Source organism: Taudactylus pleione, unplaced genomic scaffold (assembly GCF_031769625.1).
Source record: "Taudactylus pleione unplaced genomic scaffold, aTauple2 ptg000229l, whole genome shotgun sequence".
Classification (NCBI taxonomy): domain Eukaryota; kingdom Metazoa; phylum Chordata; class Amphibia; order Anura; family Myobatrachidae; genus Taudactylus; species Taudactylus pleione.
In genome coordinates, this window is record NW_028284631.1 from 2789744 (window position 1) to 2808684 (window position 18941).

General features: G+C 47.8%; 1 protein-coding gene across 1 annotated transcript; it reads left to right on the plus strand.

The window, feature by feature from the left end:
- The first annotated feature begins 1755 nt into the window (after positions 1-1755).
- On the plus strand, positions 1756-11734 carry LOC148517032 (lamina-associated polypeptide 2-like). Its single transcript, XM_088479267.1, has 3 exons — positions 1756-1797; positions 2985-3675; positions 11646-11734. Exons 1-3 carry the CDS (start codon positions 1756-1758, stop codon positions 11732-11734), a joined length of 822 nt encoding a protein of 273 aa, XP_088335393.1.
- Positions 11735-18941: the final 7207 nt, after the last annotated feature.

The window sequence follows — 18941 nt, forward strand, 5'->3', positions numbered from 1 at the left end:
AGAGGGAGGGTGGGAGTTAGGACTGGCTGGGCTGTTTTGTGCTGCTGTTGTCCATAGGGGCTGTGTCCACTCCAAAGTCCATAGGGGCTGGCTGGGCTGTGATGTGCTACTGTTGTCCATAGGGGCTGGCTGGGCTGTGATGTGCTACTGTTGTCCATAGGGGCTGGCTGGGTTGTGTTGTGCTGCTGTTGTCCATAGGTGCTGGCTGGGTTGTGTTGTGCTGCTGTTGTCCATAGGGGCTGGCTGGGCTGTGTTGTGCATTGTCCCATAAAGGCTGTAGTCCTAAAGGGGTGCTGTAGTGTTGTCCAGGGGGTGATCTGTCCATCAGGGGTGCTCCCCCCAAGTGCAAAAAAAATTATTCTTTTTTTCTGTGTTTGTGAATTGTGTGCGCAGTAGCCGCACGTGCATCAACAAAGTAACAGCACCAAGCGTGCGCCTGTGTCATAAATCAAGGGCCGGCTGGCTCGTCTGTTGAAGGGTGGTGTAACCCCAAAGTGCTCCAAAAAATAAAAAAATTTTTTTTTGGTGTGTTTGTGACTTGTGTGCGCATTAGCCGCATGTGCATCATCAAAGTAGCAGTGCCAAGCGTGCGCCTGTGTCATAAGTAAAGGGCCGGCTGTCTCCTCTGTTGAAGGGTGGTGTAACCCCCAAAGTGCCGGAAAATATATAATTTTTTTTTCTGTTTGTGACTTGTGTGCAGTGTCCCATAAAGGCTGTAGTCCTAAAGGGGTGCTGTAGTGTTATCCAGGGGGTGCTCTGTCCATCAGGGGTGCTCCCCCCAAAGTGCAAAAAAAGCAATTCTTTTTTCTGTTTGTGTGCGCTGTAGCCGCACGTGCATCAACTAAGTAGCAGCGCCAAGCGTGCGCCTGTGTCTAAAGTCAAGGGCTGGCTGGCTGGCTGGCTGGCTCGTCTGTTGAAGGGTGGTGTAACTCCCAAAGTGCCGGAAAAAAATAAAATAAATCTTTCTCTTTCATCCACTAGGGGACACTGGAGGTTCTTACGCTGGGGTATAGAGGCGTGGATAGCTGGAGCTGGCACTTTAAAATTTAGAAGTGTGGAGCTCCTCCCCCTCTATGCCCCACCAGCCCTCAGTTTAGAAAATGTGCCTACGGAGCTGGTCACAACCTGCTGGGCTCCAGCAAGTCTTTTATTTAACATATTCATTTATTTTTATTTTATTAATTTATAACATCTTTTACATTATTTTTGAGGTACCCTTCGCCACCTCTCTAAAGGTGGGGTCCGGGTACCTGGCGACCTGTTAACCTCCTGGGTTAATATGGAAGGAGTGTGCAGTGCTTCACCTAAAAGCTACTGACAGCTCCTTAACACCAGCACACACAGCACAGACTGCCTCCAGGAAGAAGCTGTGAGGAGAGTGCTGTTATTACAGAGGCGCCGTCCTGAGGGGAGCGCAGTGAGTACAATCACATGCACTTTCCCCGACTCCTGCCCCACTGCCAGCGCTGGTTTCAGAGAGCGCTATAAGCGCTACTCAATGATTTGCTTCTCCCCTCTCCCCGCTGATGAGCGCGACTAGCGGCTCCTTCTCAGTGGGGCTAGCGCAGGGGGGAGATTATTACTGCAGCGTGGTGGCCATTTTCCAGTCCCTTGGACTTGAGAAGAAAGGGGGCGGAGCCTAATAGCGCGGGCTCCCTGTCTAATTAACGCGGCAAGAGCTGTTAGAGCAGCGTGGAGCCGCGTTTTAACCTCTTGTTTGCCTGCATCTCTCCACCACAGGTAGTGTGCAGGCACATGCAGAAGGCTGATTCTCCTGTCTACAACCCTGGCAAGGCTGTGAGTAACACTGGGGTGTCAGTGCAGGGAATCTAATCTGTGGGAGGGGGTACCTCTTCCTCTGTGTCCCAACCAGCCTTCTGTTTTATTTCTCATCACTGCTGTGTGTCTGGGTGACTGTTGTTTATCCATGTCAAACAAAACAAAAGCGGCTCAAAAGATGTTTGTCTGTTCTAAGTGTAACAACAAACTATCTAAGCCGCATGCCACTGGGTCCACGTTATGTGATGCTTGTATAACAATTGATCCACTGATGGCTATTCCTGACTCAGTTGCTCCGCCGTGGGCTGCTGACATGGTAGGAGTGATGTCAGACTTAACGTCAGAGTTAGCTGAGGCACGCAAGTCTCAACCTCCCTGGGTGGCAGGGCTAACTAAGGCCCTCATTCAGAGCCGTACGCTCTGAGCAGAGTGCACGCTCTGAATGAGGGTCGCCCTCCATAATTATGGAGCGTCCTCCTGGACGCTCGTATAGCTGTGGGTCACCACCCACAGCCTATACGAGCGTGCAGTTTGATGGCCGCGGTGGTCTTGTCTATCAGAGCCAAAATCACTCCCACTGACATCACTAGTGATGTCAGTGGGCCGGCTTCTGACGGTAGGCGTTCCCTTGGGAACGCCCCCGTCAGGGAGGGACGCCCCCGGCACGCCCACCAAAGGGGGCGTGCTGTCAATCAACATCGACAGCACGCCCCCTTTGATCAGACACAACGAGCGAAGGAAAGTCCTTCGCTCGTCGCGTCTGACGCATGCGCACAACGGAGCTCCCGCCGTCGTGCGCATGCTCAGTGCACAACATCGACCCACTTGCGAGCGGACAGCCGCTTGCGAGTGGGTCTGAATCAGGCCCTAAGTCTCTAGACACCTTGGTACAGGTTATGGGCACAGCGGCATTCGCACCCTCCACTTCCTACCAGAGACCGAAGCGTACTCTGACAACTGTTCTCCAGTCAGAGGAGTCGGAGGAAGAATTCCTTACTATGGAGGATACCGAAGAGGGGGAATTGGAGGTTGCGTTACAGGACGACAACCCTCAGTAGTTAGAGTCCACCTCTCCCGGGGTGGAATCTTTAATTTTGGCGGTCAGAAAGACTCTGAATTTACCTGAGGATATAATTCCTCCATCACAGGAGTTTGAATTATTTAACGAACAACCGAAGAGCTCTGCAGTTTTTCCGTTCTTGCAGCAACTTCAGCACCAGCTCTCGGTAGCTTGGAAACAGCCAGATAAGATGTTCCAGATTCCGCGCCGGTTTTCATCTATTTACCCTTTTCCTTCATCCATGATGGAGAAGTGGGAAAACCCTCCTCCAGTAGATGCATCTGTCTCCCGTCTCTCAAAGAAAACAGCACTCCCAGTACCGGGAGCTACAGTACTAAAAGATCCGTCGGATCGTAAGTTGGAGACAACGTTAAGATCTATTTATACAGCAGCGGGTGCTCAACTCAGGCCCACACTTGTTACCGCTTGGGTTAACAAGGCGGTGGTTTCCTGGGCCGATCAATTGATTACAGGATTGGACTCAGGTAATTCCAGGGCAGAGTTACGTCTACTAGCAGACCACATCCGTGAATCTGCAGTTTACATGGGAGAAGCTTCAAAGGATATCAGTCAGATTAGTGCTCGCATATCTGCTTCTGCGATTTCGGCCCACAGAGCCCTCTGGCTACGCGCTTGGCAAGCTGACGCAGAATCCAAGCGTGCGGTAGAAAGTCTACCATTCACTGGCGACATGCTATTCGGGCCGGAATTAGACAAATGGATATCCCAAGCCACAGGGGGTAAATCTTCTTTCCTCCCGTCAGCTGCACCGGCTCCCAGAAGAAATTACACGGGACCTTCGTTTAATTCCTTTCAGGTGACACATTCCTTTCGTGGTAGGACCAGAGGTGCGCCCACGCAACCAAGAGGTGGCAGAGGTAGAGGTCTCCACACACGGTTGCTCGTAGACCAGAGCCTAAACCAGCTGAGAAACAAGTGGCATGACGGTCTTCCGTCCCACCTGGGACCATCTGCAGTGGGAGGCCGCCTGCAAAGATTTCAATGAGTTTAGAACCAGACTTCCATAGAACCGTGGATCCGAAGACTAATTACCCTGGGGTACCGAATAGATTTCGAGACCTCCCCTCCACCTCGCTTCTTCACTACAAGTCTGCCAATACAGGCAGAAAGAGCCAAAGTTCTACAGGAGGCTATCCAGTCTCTAGTAGTATCTTCTGTGATATTTCCAGTTCCGGAACTTCAACGAGGTATGGGGTTTTACTCAAACCTGTTTGTAGTACCCAAGCCGGATGGCTCGATCAGGCCCATCTTAAACCTAAAGACCTTGAACCGGTATCTGAGGAGGTATCGTTTCAAGATGGAGTCTCTAAAGTCAGTAATAGCGAGCTTGGAACCAGGGGAGTTCCTATTATCCCTGGATATGAAGGACGCATATCTCCATGTTCCCATTTGGGAACCACACCAGGCCTTTCTGCGTTTCGCCATTTTGAAGGATCATTATCAATTTCGGACATTTGCGTTCGGGTTATCCTTGGCTCCCCGCAACTTCACCAAACTCATGTCAGTCATGATCGCTCTCCTTCGGTCATCAGGAGTGAACATAATACCTTATTTGGACGATCTGTTACTCAAGGCTCCATCGGTGCCTCTTCTATCAGATCATGCCTTACTGACATATCACATTCTGGCCCTCATTCAGAGCCGTACGCTCTGAGCAGAGCGCACGCTCTGAATGAGGGCCGTCCTCCATAACTATGGAGCATCACCACCCACAGCCTATACGAGCGTGCAGTTTGATGGCCGCGATTGTCTTGACCATCGCGACCATCGAAACTGCAAGCCGGAGCCTGCGGTTGAGGTTTTCAACCACAAGGCCCGGAGTGATTTTGGCTCTATCAGAGCCAAAATCACTCCCACTGACATCACTAGTGATGTCAGTGGGCCGGCTTCTGACGGTAGGCGTTCCCTTAGGAACGCCCCCATCAGGGAGGCACGCCCCCGGCAAGCCCACCAAAGGGGGCGTGCTGTCAATCAACATCGACAGCACGCCCCCTTTGATCAGACACAACGAGCGAAGGAAAGTCCTTCGCTCGTCGTGTCTGGCGCATGCGCACGACGGAGCGCCCTCCGTCGTGCGCATGCTCAGTGCAGAACATCGACCCACTTGCAAGCGGACAGCCGCTCGCGAGTGGGTCTGAATCAGGCCCTCTAATCCAACATGGTTGGATAATCAACTTCAAGAAGTCGAATCTCAGTCCGTCCCAGAAACTTCTATTTCTGGGCATGATATTGGATACGAAATCTCAGAGGATTTTTCTTCCAACAGACAAGGCCAAGAATATCCGACTGTTAGTTCAGCTGGTCCTCAAAACAAAGACTGTGTCAATGCTTCTTTGTCTGCGTCTCTTGGGGAAAATGGTAGCTGCTTTCGAGGCACTACAGTTCGGCCGGTTCCACTCTAGGGTGTTTCAGCTGGACCTGTTAGCACAGGGGTCAGGGTCTCATCTGTTCCTACATCGACAGATCCGTCTGAGTCCGGTTACCAGAGTAGCCCTTCTTTGGTGGACACAATCCAGCAATCTGTTAGCGGGAAAACGGTTCGGCATGTGGGACTGGATCATCATAACCACGGATGCCAGCCTTCGAGGATGGGGTGCAGTAGTCCTCAATTATCACTTTCAGGGTCGATGGTCCCCTTTAGAACAGAAGTGGCCCATAAATGTGTTGGAACTCAGAGCGATTTATAATGCTCTGTTAGAGGCAACAGAGTTGCTAAAGGCTCGTCCGGTAAGAGTTCAGTCCGACAACGCGACAGCTGTCGCTTACATCAACCGCCAAGGAGGGACTCGGAGTCGCATGGCTATGCGAGAGGTAACTCGGATCCTCTGGTGGGCCGAGAATCTGTCAATAATCCTGTCAGCGGTATTCATTCCGGGTGTGGACAACTGGGAAGCAGATTACCTAAGTCGACAGGATGTCCATCCCGGGGAATGGAAGCTTCATCCAGACGTGTTCAACGCACTGATACGTCGATGGGGATGTCTTCAGGTGGATCTCATGGCGTCACGATTGAATCGTCAGCTTCCAGTATACGTGTCAAGAACTTGAGATCCGCAGGCGGAATCAGTAGACGCTCTGACAAGTCCGTGGACCTACGACTTCGTTTACCTTTTCCCTCCGATTCCACTTCTTCCTCGTCTTCTAAAAATAATAAAACAGGAGTCAGCCTCGGTAATTCTCGTGGCCCCAAACTAGCCTCGAAGAAGTTGGTTCTCGGACCTTCGGTCCCTGTTATCAGACGATCCATGGCCCCTTCCTCTGCATCCGGATCTTCTACAGCAGGGCCCTTTCATACACCCCAACTTAGCGCAGCTACGTTTAACGGGGTGGCTCTTGAAACCGATATCCTAAGACGTGGGGTATCCCAGCCGCGGTTATTCCCACCATGCTACGCGCCAGGAAGCCAGTTTTGGCTGCGCATTATCATCGCATCTGGCGCGCTTATGTCTCATGGTGTTCCAGTCGGGATCTTCCATCTAGGACCTTTCGCTTATCCCGGTTTCTGCTTTTCCTTCAGACGGGTCTGGATTCTGGCCTTCGTCTGGGAACCTTAAAGGTGCAGGTTTCTGCCCTTTCCATTTTCTTTCAAAGGAAATTGGCCCTCATTCCTGAGGTGCAGACGTTCCTTCATGGGGTCTTGCGTGTGCAACCTCCTTTTGTACATCCAATTGATCCTTGGATCTTAATCTAGTTCTTCTGTTCCTTCAGTCGGCCATGTTTGCACCTTTGGAGGAGGTTGATCTTAAGTACCTATCTTGGAAGACGGTCATCCTCCTGGCTCTCGCTTCCGCTCGTAGGGTTTCGGAATTGGGGGCTCTTTCCTATAAACCTCCTTACCTAGTGTTTCATGCGGATAGAGCGGTACTCCGGATGATAGCCGCTTTCCTTCCTAAGGTCGTGTCGGCTTTCCATATCAATCAGCCTATTGTGGTACCATCGTTGGTGGAGGACTCTGGTTCTTCTGCCTTGGATGCAGTTAGGGCTCTCCACATCTATGTTGACAGGACTGCTTCCCTTCGTAAGTCTGAGTCGCTGTTTGTCCTGTATGATGCGTTTTGGAGGGGTTGACCAGCAGACTTTAGCACGTTGGACCCGGCTGACTATTCATCAAGCTTATGTTAGTGCTCACCATCGGCCTCCTTCGTCAATTTTGGCTCATTCCACACGTTCTGTGGGTGCGTCATGGACGGCCAGTAGAGGAGCATCTACGTCACAATTGTGCCGGGCGGCAACTTGGTCTTCAGTTCACACGTTTGTCAAGTTTTACAAATTTGATACGTTTGCCTCATGGCGTCCCGTTTCGGCCGCCTTGTTCTACAGGCGCCACAGAGCACTCCCGCCCATGGGGATAACTTTGGAATGTCCCCAGCATAAGCACCACCAGTGTCCCCTAGGGGATGAAAGAGAAAATGGGATTTTGGTACCTACCGGTAAATCCTTTTCTCTGATTCCACAGGGGACACTGGACGCCCACCTCTGTGCTCTATGCCTGCCTGTTCGGTTTTGTTCTGTATGTTGTATGATTCAGTTATTGTGTGTTCTTCTCTCCCTTTCACTTCGCTTGTTCTCCACCTCCTCTCTGTCTTCATTTTCTAAACTGAGGGCTGGTGGGGCATAGAGGGGGAGGAGCTCCACACTTCTAAATTTTAAAGTGCCAGCTCCAGCTATCCACGCCTCTGTACCCCAGCGTAAGCACCTCCAGTGTCCCCTGTGGAATCAGAGAAAAGGATTTAGATTCCACTTCACTAGGCAGGCGATACAGACAATGTACAGAGACGTCAGAAAAAGTGTCCTCAGTGTCCTAAAAAATGCGGTTGTACCCAATGCCCACTTAACCACGGACATGTGGACAAGTGGAATAGGGCAGACTAAAGACTATATGACTGTGACAGCCCACTGGGTAGATGTATGGCAGGCTATGCTGTGTATCACCGGTTTCAGTAAGAGGCACACCGCCGACAACCTCTTAGAGAAACTGAGGGAAATAATCGCCCATTGGCTTACCCCACTTAGACTCTCCTGGGGATTTGTGATATCTGCCAATGCCACCAATATTGTGCGGGCATTACATCTGGGCAAATTCAAGCATGTCCCATGTTTTGCTCACACAATAAATTTGGTGGTGCAGAATTTTCTGAAAAACGACAGGAGCGTGAAGGAGATGCTTTTGGGTGTCCTGAAAAATGTCTACCCACTTTCACCATTCAGCGACTCCGTGCCAAAGACTGGAGCACCAGCAAACACTCTTGAACCTGCCCTGCCATCACCTGAAGCAAGAGGTTGTGACGCAGTGGAACTCAACCCTCTATATGCTTCAGAGGATGGAGGAACAGCAAAAGGCCATTCAAGCCTATACATCCACCTGTGACATAGGCAAAGGAGGGGGTATGCACCTGACTCAAGCGCAGTGGAGAATGATTTCCGTGTTGTGCAAGGTTCTCCAGCCCTTCGAACTTGCCACACGTGAAGTCAGTTCAGGCACTGCCAGCTTGAGTCAGGTCATTCCCCTCATCAGGCTTTTGCAGAAGCAGCTGGAGAAAGTGAAGGAGGAGCTAAGATGGAGCAATTCCGCTCAGCATGTGGAACTTGTGGATGAAGCCCTTCATTCGCTTTGCCAGGATTCCAGGGTGGTCAATCTGTTGAAATCAGACCACTAAATTTTGGCCACCGTGCTCGATCCTAGGTTTAAAGCCTACATGGTGTCTCTCTTTCTGGCCGACACAAGCCTGCAGAGGTGCAAAGACCTGCTGGTGAAAACACTGTCAGCTGAAGTGGAACGTGACACGTCAACAGCTCCTTCATTTTCTCCCGCAACTGGGGCTGCCAGGAAACAACTTAGGTATCCTAAGCAACCCGCTGGCGGTGATGCAGGGCAGACAAGACCAAGTTTGGACATCTGTTCCGGACTGAAGGACCTGGCAACAATTTCTGACATGACTACTGTCACTGCATATGATACTGTCACCATTGACAGAATGGTGGAGGATTACATCGGTGACAGCATCCAAGTAGGCATGTCAAACAGTCCATACCTGTATTGGCAGGAAAAAGAGGCAATTTGGAGGCCCCTGTACAAACTGGCTTTATTTTACCTAAGTTGCCCCCCTCCAGTGTGTACTCCGAAAGAGTGTTTAGTGCAGCCGGGAACCTTGTCAGCGAAAGGCGTAGGAAGTTGCTCCACAAAATATGGAGAAGATGATGTTCATCAAAATGAATTATAAATTCTTCCAGGGAGACCAGCCTCCAGAACGTACAGAGGGACCTATGGTGGTGGATTCCAGCGGGGGACAAATTAATACTCTGTGAGGATGAGTATGTGCACAACACTGAAGAGGGTGAGGAATCGGTGGATGAGGACATCTTGCCTCCGTAGAGCCAATTTGTGCAGGGACAGATTAATTGCCAGCTTATTTTGTGGGGGCCCAAACGAACCAATCATTTCAGCCACAGTTGTGTGGCAGACACTGGCGCTGAAATGATTGGTTTGTTAAAGTGTGCATGTCCTGTTTATACAACATAAGGGTGGGGGGGAGGGCCCAAGGACAATTCCATCTTGCACCTCTTATTTTTCTTTGCATTATGTACTGTTTGGTGCCTAGTTTTTCAAACTGCCATCCTGTCTGCCACTGCAGTGTCACTCCTAGATGGGCCACATGTTTGTGCCGCCCACTTGTGTCGCTTAGCATAGTCATCCAGCTAACTCGGTGCAACCTTTTGGCCTAAAAACAATATTGTGAGGTGTTCAGAATAGACTGGAAATGAGTGGAAATTAATGTTATTGAGGTTAATAATAGCATAGGAACAGAAAAACCCACAAATTCTGTGATTTTAGCTGTTTTTATGTTTTTTTCTCAAAAAATACAGATCCAAAACACAAAACCCAGAACCCAAAACATGGAAGGGTGGTTTTGGCAAAACCAATCCAGAGCCAAAACACGATGAAAGATCCAGATACCAAACCAAAACACAAAAAGTGGCCGACGCACACCCCTAGATTATATTGACATAAGCACATCACAAAGCCATCAACAGTAAGCATGTGGTCACAGGGAGATGTAAAACAATTATTCACAGCATGTGGCCACCAAGGTATAGCAACATAGAGAGTGAGAGAAAACAACATTTAATAGTAGCAACTCACACAGTTCAGCTGGCAGAGAGGAGCTTCTCACCCAGGAAAGACAGTGCAGCAGACACTAAATACAGACAGGAAGAGCAGCAGTAGTGTGGTGATACATGAACTGCAGCGGCCAAGCGGTGCATGCAGAAAAATGGCCGTTGGCCACTACAGGACCACTTAGCAGACACTGCTACTACATGAAGTCCAGGACCAGATGTGAAGCTGAAGTGGAGACTGGTTTGTCCACAGCTAAGGGTTCTAACCGTGTTTTGCTGCGATCACGCCGTGATCATCCAGGTAAGAGGCCAGGCGTGGAAGTAGATCAGGTTTCCGCTGTAGGCCTATCTGACCACAGCCAAACCAGAACACCCAGAGTCCAGCAGAGTGGGAGTTAAATCTGCTACACAACAGCAGCTTGAGGCAAAGGGACTAGGGTGAGTGCTGTCTGGTGGAAGCACACAAGACGCCTCTTTGGAGCTCGTTAGCTGGAGCTACACAAGAGCTCGTCCGTCCAAGATTGCAGTTAGGCCACGCCCTGTAAGTTGTTGAATTTGAAGACCTTCAATCACTGTACCTCTGTCAGGATCCAAGAGTGAAGTGGTTTGGGGTTAAGGCCAGAAGGGAAGGATGGGCAATCCCAAATAGATGTAATAGGGGAATTAATGGCTTGTAAGCTGGGCATCCACTATACAATTTTCTGTCAGATATCTGTCCAATCTGGCTGGTTGGAATGAAAACATGGTAATGTATGGGAGCAAATGACAGTCGTCCATTTGCTCACAAATACTGGAATATGGTTGTTCAGGCAAATTGGTTAAAACTAGGGATGTGCAGGCTCGGATAGGTTCGAGTTTGCACGTGGAGTTCGGATTTTTCCCTCCAAAAAAACGGAACTCAGAACGAGGCAAAACGTCATCTTACATGGACGAACATCATCATTCCTGGACAAAAGACCAGGAATGATGATGTTCGTCCATGTAAGATGACGTTTTGCCTCGTTCTGAGTTCCGTTTTTTTGGAGGGAAAAATCCGAACTCCACGTGCAAACTCGAACCTATCCGAGCCTGCACATCCCTAGTTAAAACACACAAATGTAACCAATGTGTACAATTTTTTTTGTCCTTTTTTAAGTGTTTAAAACCATAGGATCGACTGTCATTTGCTCCCATACATTACCAGGTTTTCATTCCAAACAGCCAGATTGGACAGATATCTGACAGAAAATTGTATAGTGGATGGCCAGCTTTAGGCAAACTTGGGCAATAAAAAAAAAGCTGAATTGGGGGTCAGGATCTAATTTTCAATGTTGGAAGTCTGTACTAGTAAGGAGCAAAAGTTGCTGCCATCTGCAGCAAAATAGCAATACAATTAGCAATATCTGAAAGTAGTATCTTAATTTCTGAAGTACAGTATATTCAGTTGATAGCTATGATCATGCCCAGAGACAAGATTATAAGAAATTTTCAAATAGGCAGATCCCAAACATATTTATAGCTGACTTCTACTGCCCATGCAATCTCTAAAGGGCAAGGTAACATGCTGCTCCATACTAATGATTGCTGCATCAATGTAAGACACCTTGGGATATTAGCAAGCACTTACCTGGCCAGAAGCTGCTGTTTCTTATGGCTCAAGTCTGCTGTCCGGTCTCATTTCTCTCTCTAGGGATGAGTGTGCAGCTCTTCTTGCTTCTTATACTTGCGTTCATGATTGCTGACATCATAAGGGGCAGCAAGTTTGAATACTGTGCCTAGAAAATCTGACTTATTGCTAGAGTATTAGGCCTCACTCCTTGTTTCCAGCGTACTTTATTTCATGCTACATACATATGTACTGTATATGACATTGCTTATTCCTGACCCTTTTCTTGCAGTATCCATGGTCTCTGTTACAATGACTGTGTACAAACTTGGCTTGTGACCCTTTATCCTTATCCCTTTGGCTTTTACACATCAGTTCCGTGTATTTGACCCTGATATCTGACATGCTATGATTAAACTCAGGGGGCCATGACCTGGGTGCTGGATTCAGCTTAGTCCAAACCTCCTTGCAGGGATTCCTGGAGAAGACTGTCATTATGTTAGACTCTTTGCCTCTGTTGTTGGTAGAGCTAATCTTAGCTGGTAGAACAAATCCTTATATTTGTATTGAAATTGTGACAATTTAGCTTTAGTTTGAAATCCAATGCTTAATTTCTTACTGGATAAAGTTTTGTCAAACAAATTTATAATTAGCCATTTTTATCCTGTTCCTTACCATCCATTTTAAATTATGTCTGATATCCTCCAACTAAGATTTGTACAATTTGGGTTGTGTGTATGATATTTTGACTTTTTCTTCTTTGGTTCTTTAATTTCTAAGGCTTTTCTAACCACTTTCATTTAAAGGGCTAGTGCCACAGTTTGTCATGTTCAGGATATCACATTGTGGTTGTCTAATTCCTTTCTTGCCAAGCTGACAAATGGTTGTATCTATTAGTACTAATGCTCCAAACAGTCATACTGGACACTATATACAACGATTTTGATACATTGGAAAGTATTGTGTTAAGCTTTTACGGTTTTTATATTTAATATCCTTATATCATTGTATTTTTACATATTTTACAGCAATTTTCTTGTTACATTTGTATAAATAAACAAAGAGGAATCAACAAGTAGCCTGGTTGGTTTGTATAACTTTGTATCAACAAAAAAAAAATGTAAACATTTTTTTAAACTGCTCAGATGTGGTCTGTGGGCTCTCTTATAAAGCAAATGCTACCAATTAATATGATCTTGTTGCAGTACTAGACAACAGTGCATGTTTTCTGGGTCTCCTCACAGAATCACAAGTGAAATAATTAGCTCCACCTGTGGCTCTTTTAAAATGCGTCAGTGAGTAATGACTACACCTGTGCACCTGCTGGGTGACCTACAAAACGCGAACTGTGTGGGGTCCTGAGGACCAGGTTTGAGAACCACTGTAGTACTAGATTGTAGGCCAGTGTTTCCTTAAGGCCGCCATACATCAGCAATTCATTGCAGCAATCATGCAATTGATTGAAAAAGGGAAAGATTTTTATACACAATCAATCTCTGATGTATGGGGGCCTTAACTCCAGTCCTCAGAGTTGGTGCACATGTGTATTCATTACTGGATGACACATTTTATAAATCTACAGGTGGAGCCAATTATTTCAATTGTGATACTGAGACCTGTAAAACATGCACTGTAAAGGCCCCCATACATCTGCGATGGATCGTTGCGATGGGATCGGAAACGCTGATGCGCCGGTCGGAAATGCCAACCGGCGGCCATCGATGTTCCGCGATATGTTGCAGGATCAGTGAAATTCTACATGTTAAATTTCACCGATCTGCCAATCACGGCATATCTGTGAAATCCAACAAGTTGGATTTCAGCGAACCTGCGATGTCTTGTGACAGGATCGCTGCATCGCGACGATCTATCGCAGATGTATGGGGGGCATTTAGGGGTCCCTAAGGACTTAAATTTGGAAAAACTGTTCTAGGCTCTTGGGCAGAACACGTATAACACTTTGAATGCTGCATGAGTTCTGTAATGCAGTTACCAGACTTAACATTGTAAATGTAATGGTCCTGTCTAATAGGCAATTTACCATCTTCATACCTTTTCATTTTTTGTAATTATTAATCCATTTAATCTTATAATTATTGTTTGCCCAAAAAGTATTTGCTATTCTTATATTAGTTTCCCTATACATATAAAGGGGCATATTCAATTAGACGTGAAAAGCCGTTTTCGGCAAAAAAGTTTCGCCAGTCACGTCATTTTGCCAGGCGAAAACTTATTCCCATATTCAATTCCAAAGACTTTTCGCATATGCGGAAAGTCAATGCAATGTAATAGGCGGACAAGTTTCGCCTATGAATAGCAGGCGGAAAAGAGTGCAGAATTGTGGTTTTGGGGTGCAAAGGTGGGGAAACCACCCGCACCCTTGGGACAGGTCCCCAAAGCTTAACTGCGTCAGAAAAATCTTTAAAAAAAGTGAACACCCCAAAAATTTACTTTGAAAAAGGGGGCAAAAAAGTACAAAGTTGGGTTACAAACTTAAAAGTAGCGAAATAAGCTTTTGGGGGGGTCTGCAAGTATGGAGGAGGTGTTTTTTTTGTTTGAAGGTGCGTTTTTGATGGTTTTTAAAACTTCACTTTTGCGATTTTTTTTTTTAACCATGCTTGCACCCATTTTCATGTACCCCAAATTTGCTGGGACTAGTTATTTTCACCAAAAAAACCTGCTAATACCACTTTCAGACAGAAAATGGCAAAAAGCCCGGATTTTTCCCGACTTTTGCGTACCAGGTGTTATGATTCCTGGAGGGACTCGATAGTATAATGTACAGCCAACTGATGACAACCTTGAGGTCTGGAATGTATAGTACTAGTCATGGACAAGGGTTAAGGATTTGGTTGCAGCAGTTGGGCTGCTGATGCTGTCTTGGGGCTGGTTTGTTTTGATTAGTTGTGCCGAGGGCAAGAGTTGTGATGCAGCCTTGATGGCGGGTTGTGGCCTTTATAGTCGTGGCCAAGGGACTGATGGTGTGAAGCAGCCTTTGGGCTGTTGGAGCAGCCCTGGGGGCTAATTGTGAACTTTATAGTCGTGGCCAAGGGACTACTGGTGTGAAGCAGCCTTTGGGCTGTTGCAGCAGCCTTGAGGGTTGATAGCGACCTAGGTGAGGTATGCAACAATAATGTGGGGCTGCTACCAGTGCCGCCAAGATGACACTGGCGACGGTGTGCTTAATAATGCACCTGGAATGCAAAGAGGCTACCAGTGCCGCTGGGATGACACTGGCAACGGTGTGCTAGATTGCACACCTGGAACGCAGAGTAGCTACCAGTGCCGCCAGGATGACACTGGCGATGGTGCACACCTGGAACGCTAAACTGCGACTGGTGCTATCGTGTTGATACAAGCCACCAGATGGTGACAGATGCTTCTGGGGCAGGAAGCGCTCCGTGCTGCCCAGATGGTACAAGCAGCATGTGTGGACGAGATGCAGGTGGAGCCGCCTGGATGGAGTAAACGGCACACACGAAACACAGCTAGATTGACTCAGGAACTCGACTGACATGCAGGAGACAGGAAACGGAAGTACGAAAAACTTCTATCACTGGCATGGAGTGAAGGACTGGCTGCAACTTAACAGATACAGGGCCCAATCAAAGCAAGCCCTGCAAATCTCCCTAATGACAGACTCCTGCACCTGGCCTTTGCACACAGACAAGAGAATCAATTAGTGGGCAGCTGACACTGCATAGAGACAGGCAATAATTACTGAACACATGACATCAGCACACAGACAAGAATAAATGCAGTGTCTCAATAGCAACTGCAATGACCTGCTAACCGCAGATCCTAACAGTACCCCCCCTCCTTGATGAGGGGTTAAGGAACCCCTAGACCCTGGCTTGTCTGGAAAGTTCTCAAAGAATCTTCTCAGCAATGTAGGAGCATGCAAAGATATTTCCGGAATCCAGGAGCGCTCCTCCGGTCCATATCCCTTCCAGTGGACCAGGAATTAAAGGCCTACTCGTGAGAGTCTGGAATCTAGAATTTTTTCCACCACAAATTCTTGGTGTCCTTGGACCAGGATGGGTGAGGGTCTTGCTGGCCGTCTAGAGTTGTACCTGAGGGATGAAGAGACCAGCTTGAGCAGAGAGCAGTGAAAGGTGTTAGTGATTCTGAGGTTAGCAGAAAGCTTCAGATGGAAGGCCACAGGATTGACTCGGGAGATGATTCTAAATGGCCAAATAAACCTGGGACCCAACTTAGGAGAACGCTGGCTGATGTTGATATTTCTGGAGGACAGCCACACCAAATCTCCTACTTTGAAGTTACACGGTCGACGATGCTTATCTGCCCAAGTCTTGGCTCGACAGGATGATTTAATCAGACACTGGTGAACCTTTCTCCAAACTGAGCATAGCCTTGCAACTGATGTGGAGGATGAAACTGTCAAAGGAGTTTGCTCTAGGGTGCAGACCATAATTACAGAAGAAAGGTGACACAGATGATGAGGAGTGACAGGACTTGTTGAAAGCGAACTCCGCCATGAGAAGAAGGGACATCCAGTCATTCTGGTACTTGGAGACGAATAATCGGAGGTACTGCTCCAGAGAGTGGTTTACCCGTTCTGTCTGCCCGTTAGAATGTGGATGGTACCCGGACGACAGGCTGATGTTGATACCTAGGGTGGAGCAGAAATTCTTCCAGAACCGCGTCACAAACTGTGTCCCTCCATCAGAGACGATGTCAATGGGTAAGCCATGGAGTCTGAAAACATGAAGCATGAATAAGGAAGACAAGTCCTTAGCAGACGCCCACTTGGTGAGAGGAACAAAATGCACCATCTTGCTAAAACTGTCCACAATCATCCAGATAACAGAGAAACGGGAGGATGGTGGGAGGTCTACGATGAAATCCATGGCAATATGGGTCCACGGCTTGGAAGGAGTAGGAAGAGGAAGCAGGAGACCAGGAGGAGCTGTACGAGATTTGTTTCAAGCACAGATGTCACATGCTAACACAAACTCCCGAACATCTTGACCCCGTAGACTGCCACCATACTGAATGAGACAGCAACTCAACCGTCTTAGTAATGCCTGGATGCCCAGATGATTTGGAGGAATGAAAATCCAGCAGAACCGCCTTCCGAAATCTCTCTGGAACAAACAGGACCCTTGTGGCACCCCTGCTGGAGCCACCGACTGACAGGCACAAATGAGATCCGCTAGATTTCTGGTCACAGCAAAATGGATGTTAGAAGTAGGAACAATGGTATCATCCAAGACAATGTTCGGCTGAACAAGTTGGAAACTGCGAGACAGCGCATCCGCTTTTAAGTTCTTGGAGTTGGGCCGGAACGAAATAACATAATTGAAACAGGTGAAAAATAATGACCACTTGGCCTGTCTGGCATTCAATCTCTTGGCGGACTCGATATATGACAAATTTTTATGGTCAGTGAGCACCGTGATGACGTGGTTCGCTCCTTCCAGCCAGTGCCTCCAATCCTCAAATGCCCATTTGATGGCCAAAATCTCATGATTCCCAACATCATAGTTCTTCTCGGCTGAGGCGAACTTTCGAGAGAAAAAGGCGCAGGGATGTAGTTTGCCATTCTCAGGGTCCCTCTGTGATAGAATAGCGCTCAGACCAATTTCAGAGCATCTACCTTGACAATGAACGGGAGATCTGGATTGGGATGTCGGAGGACGGGAGCGGACATAAAGGCAGCTTTTAAGGAGTTGAAGGCTTGAAGAGCTTCGGTCGACCAGTTCTGCTCCTTTTTGGTAAGCTCTACAATAGGTGCGACTATGGACAAGAAAGATTTAATAAATCTTCTGTAGTAGTTGGCAAAGCCAAGGAAGCGTTGCACTGCTTTTAGATTGGTTGGCTGAACCCAATCTAAGATGGCCTTGACTTTGCCTGGGTCCATCAAAAATCCTTGAGAGGAAATAATGTATACCAAAAATTATACCTCTTGGACTACGAATTCACATTTTTCTGGTTTCACATATAGATTATTCTCCAGGAGTTTTAATAGCACCTGCCTCATGTGCTTACGATGTTCTTCCAGGGAGTTGGAGTAAATCAGGATGTCGTCGAGGTAGACTACTGCAAATACCCCAAGATATTCTCTCAACACATCGTTGATAAAGTCCTGGAAACCGGCTGGGGCGTTGTATAGGCCAAATGGCATCACTAGGTATTCATAGTGGCCGGAATCGGTGTTAAAGGCCGTCTTCCACTCATGCCTTCTCTGATGCGAACCAAATTATACGCCCCTCTGAGATCTAACTTTGTGAAAATGGAGGCCTCCCGGAGCTGATCAAACAAGACAGAAATCAGAGGAAGTGGATATGAATTCTTCACTGTGATATTGTTTAGACCTCGGAAGTCTATGCACGGTCGGAGGGAACCATCTTTTTTCTGCACAAAAAAGAAGCCCGCTCCGACCGGCGATTTGGAAGGTCGAATGAAGCCTTTCTCCAAGGCCTCCTGGATATATTCCTCCATCGCTTTGCTCTCCGGAAGAGACAGTGCATAGTCTACCTTTGGTAAGCCTTGCTCCGGACAGAAGGTCAATAGGAGCAGTCATAGGAGCGATGAGGTGGCAGGATATCCACTTTCTTCTTAGAAAAAGCTTCTGCCAAATCTCGATAAGGAGCCGTGATCTTGGAGGCCAATTCAGGCTGGAAGGCAGCAACCAGACGGACAGGGAATGTGATGCAGGTAGAAGAACAGAAATCACTCCACTGAAGAATTTTTCCAGTTTGCCAATCAATGATGGGGTTATGTCTTCTGAGCCAAGGAAGACCCAACACCAATGGAGCCAGCGGGCAACAAGATTCGTGATCTCCTCGGAATGTAGAGCCCCGATGGATAACTGGATAGGAGATGTCTGAGACGACAACTCTGGAACGTTCCTCTCCATTAAGCCGATAGCACCCAACTGCATAGATTCTCCAGGATCCGGAGGAGTTACCCAAGCTGGAGACCGAGGAACAGATGTAGGAAGCTCCTTCTCCCTTCTACGTTCCCGTATGCGGTGATCAATGCGAATGACCAGGTGCATGAGGTCATCTAATGTCTCCGGAACAGTATGTTGGACAAGGATCAGATCAGAGAGACCAAGGCGGAATTGACTTCTTAGTGCAGGATCATTCCAGCCAGAGTCATTGGCCCACCTACGTAACTCTGTGCAGTAATCCTCAGCAGCTCCTTGATTTTGTGAGAGATCGGAGTTTGGCCTTGGCTAATGCTGCCTTGTCTGGGTCATCGTAGACAAGGCCTAGGGCATCAAAGAAAGCATCCACCGTCTGGAGAGCAGTATGAGCTGGAGGTAGACCAAAGGCCCAGGTCTGAAGGTCACCTTGAAGCAACGAGATAATAATACTGACTCGTTGAGATTCTGATCCAGAAGAAGCAGGC

Excerpts from the sequence above, each read along its gene's own strand:
- LOC148517032 (XM_088479267.1), top strand. The coding sequence starts at position 1,756 with ATGCAGAAGGCTGATTCTCCTGTCTACAACCCTGGCAAGGCT. Across the intron at positions 1,798-2,984 it reads TCTACAACCCTGGCAAGGCT|CAACTTCAGCACCAGCTCTC; the intron begins GTGAGTAACACT and ends CCGTTCTTGCAG. Across the intron at positions 3,676-11,645 it reads GGTGACACATTCCTTTCGTG|GGATGAGTGTGCAGCTCTTC; the intron begins GTAGGACCAGAG and ends TTCTCTCTCTAG.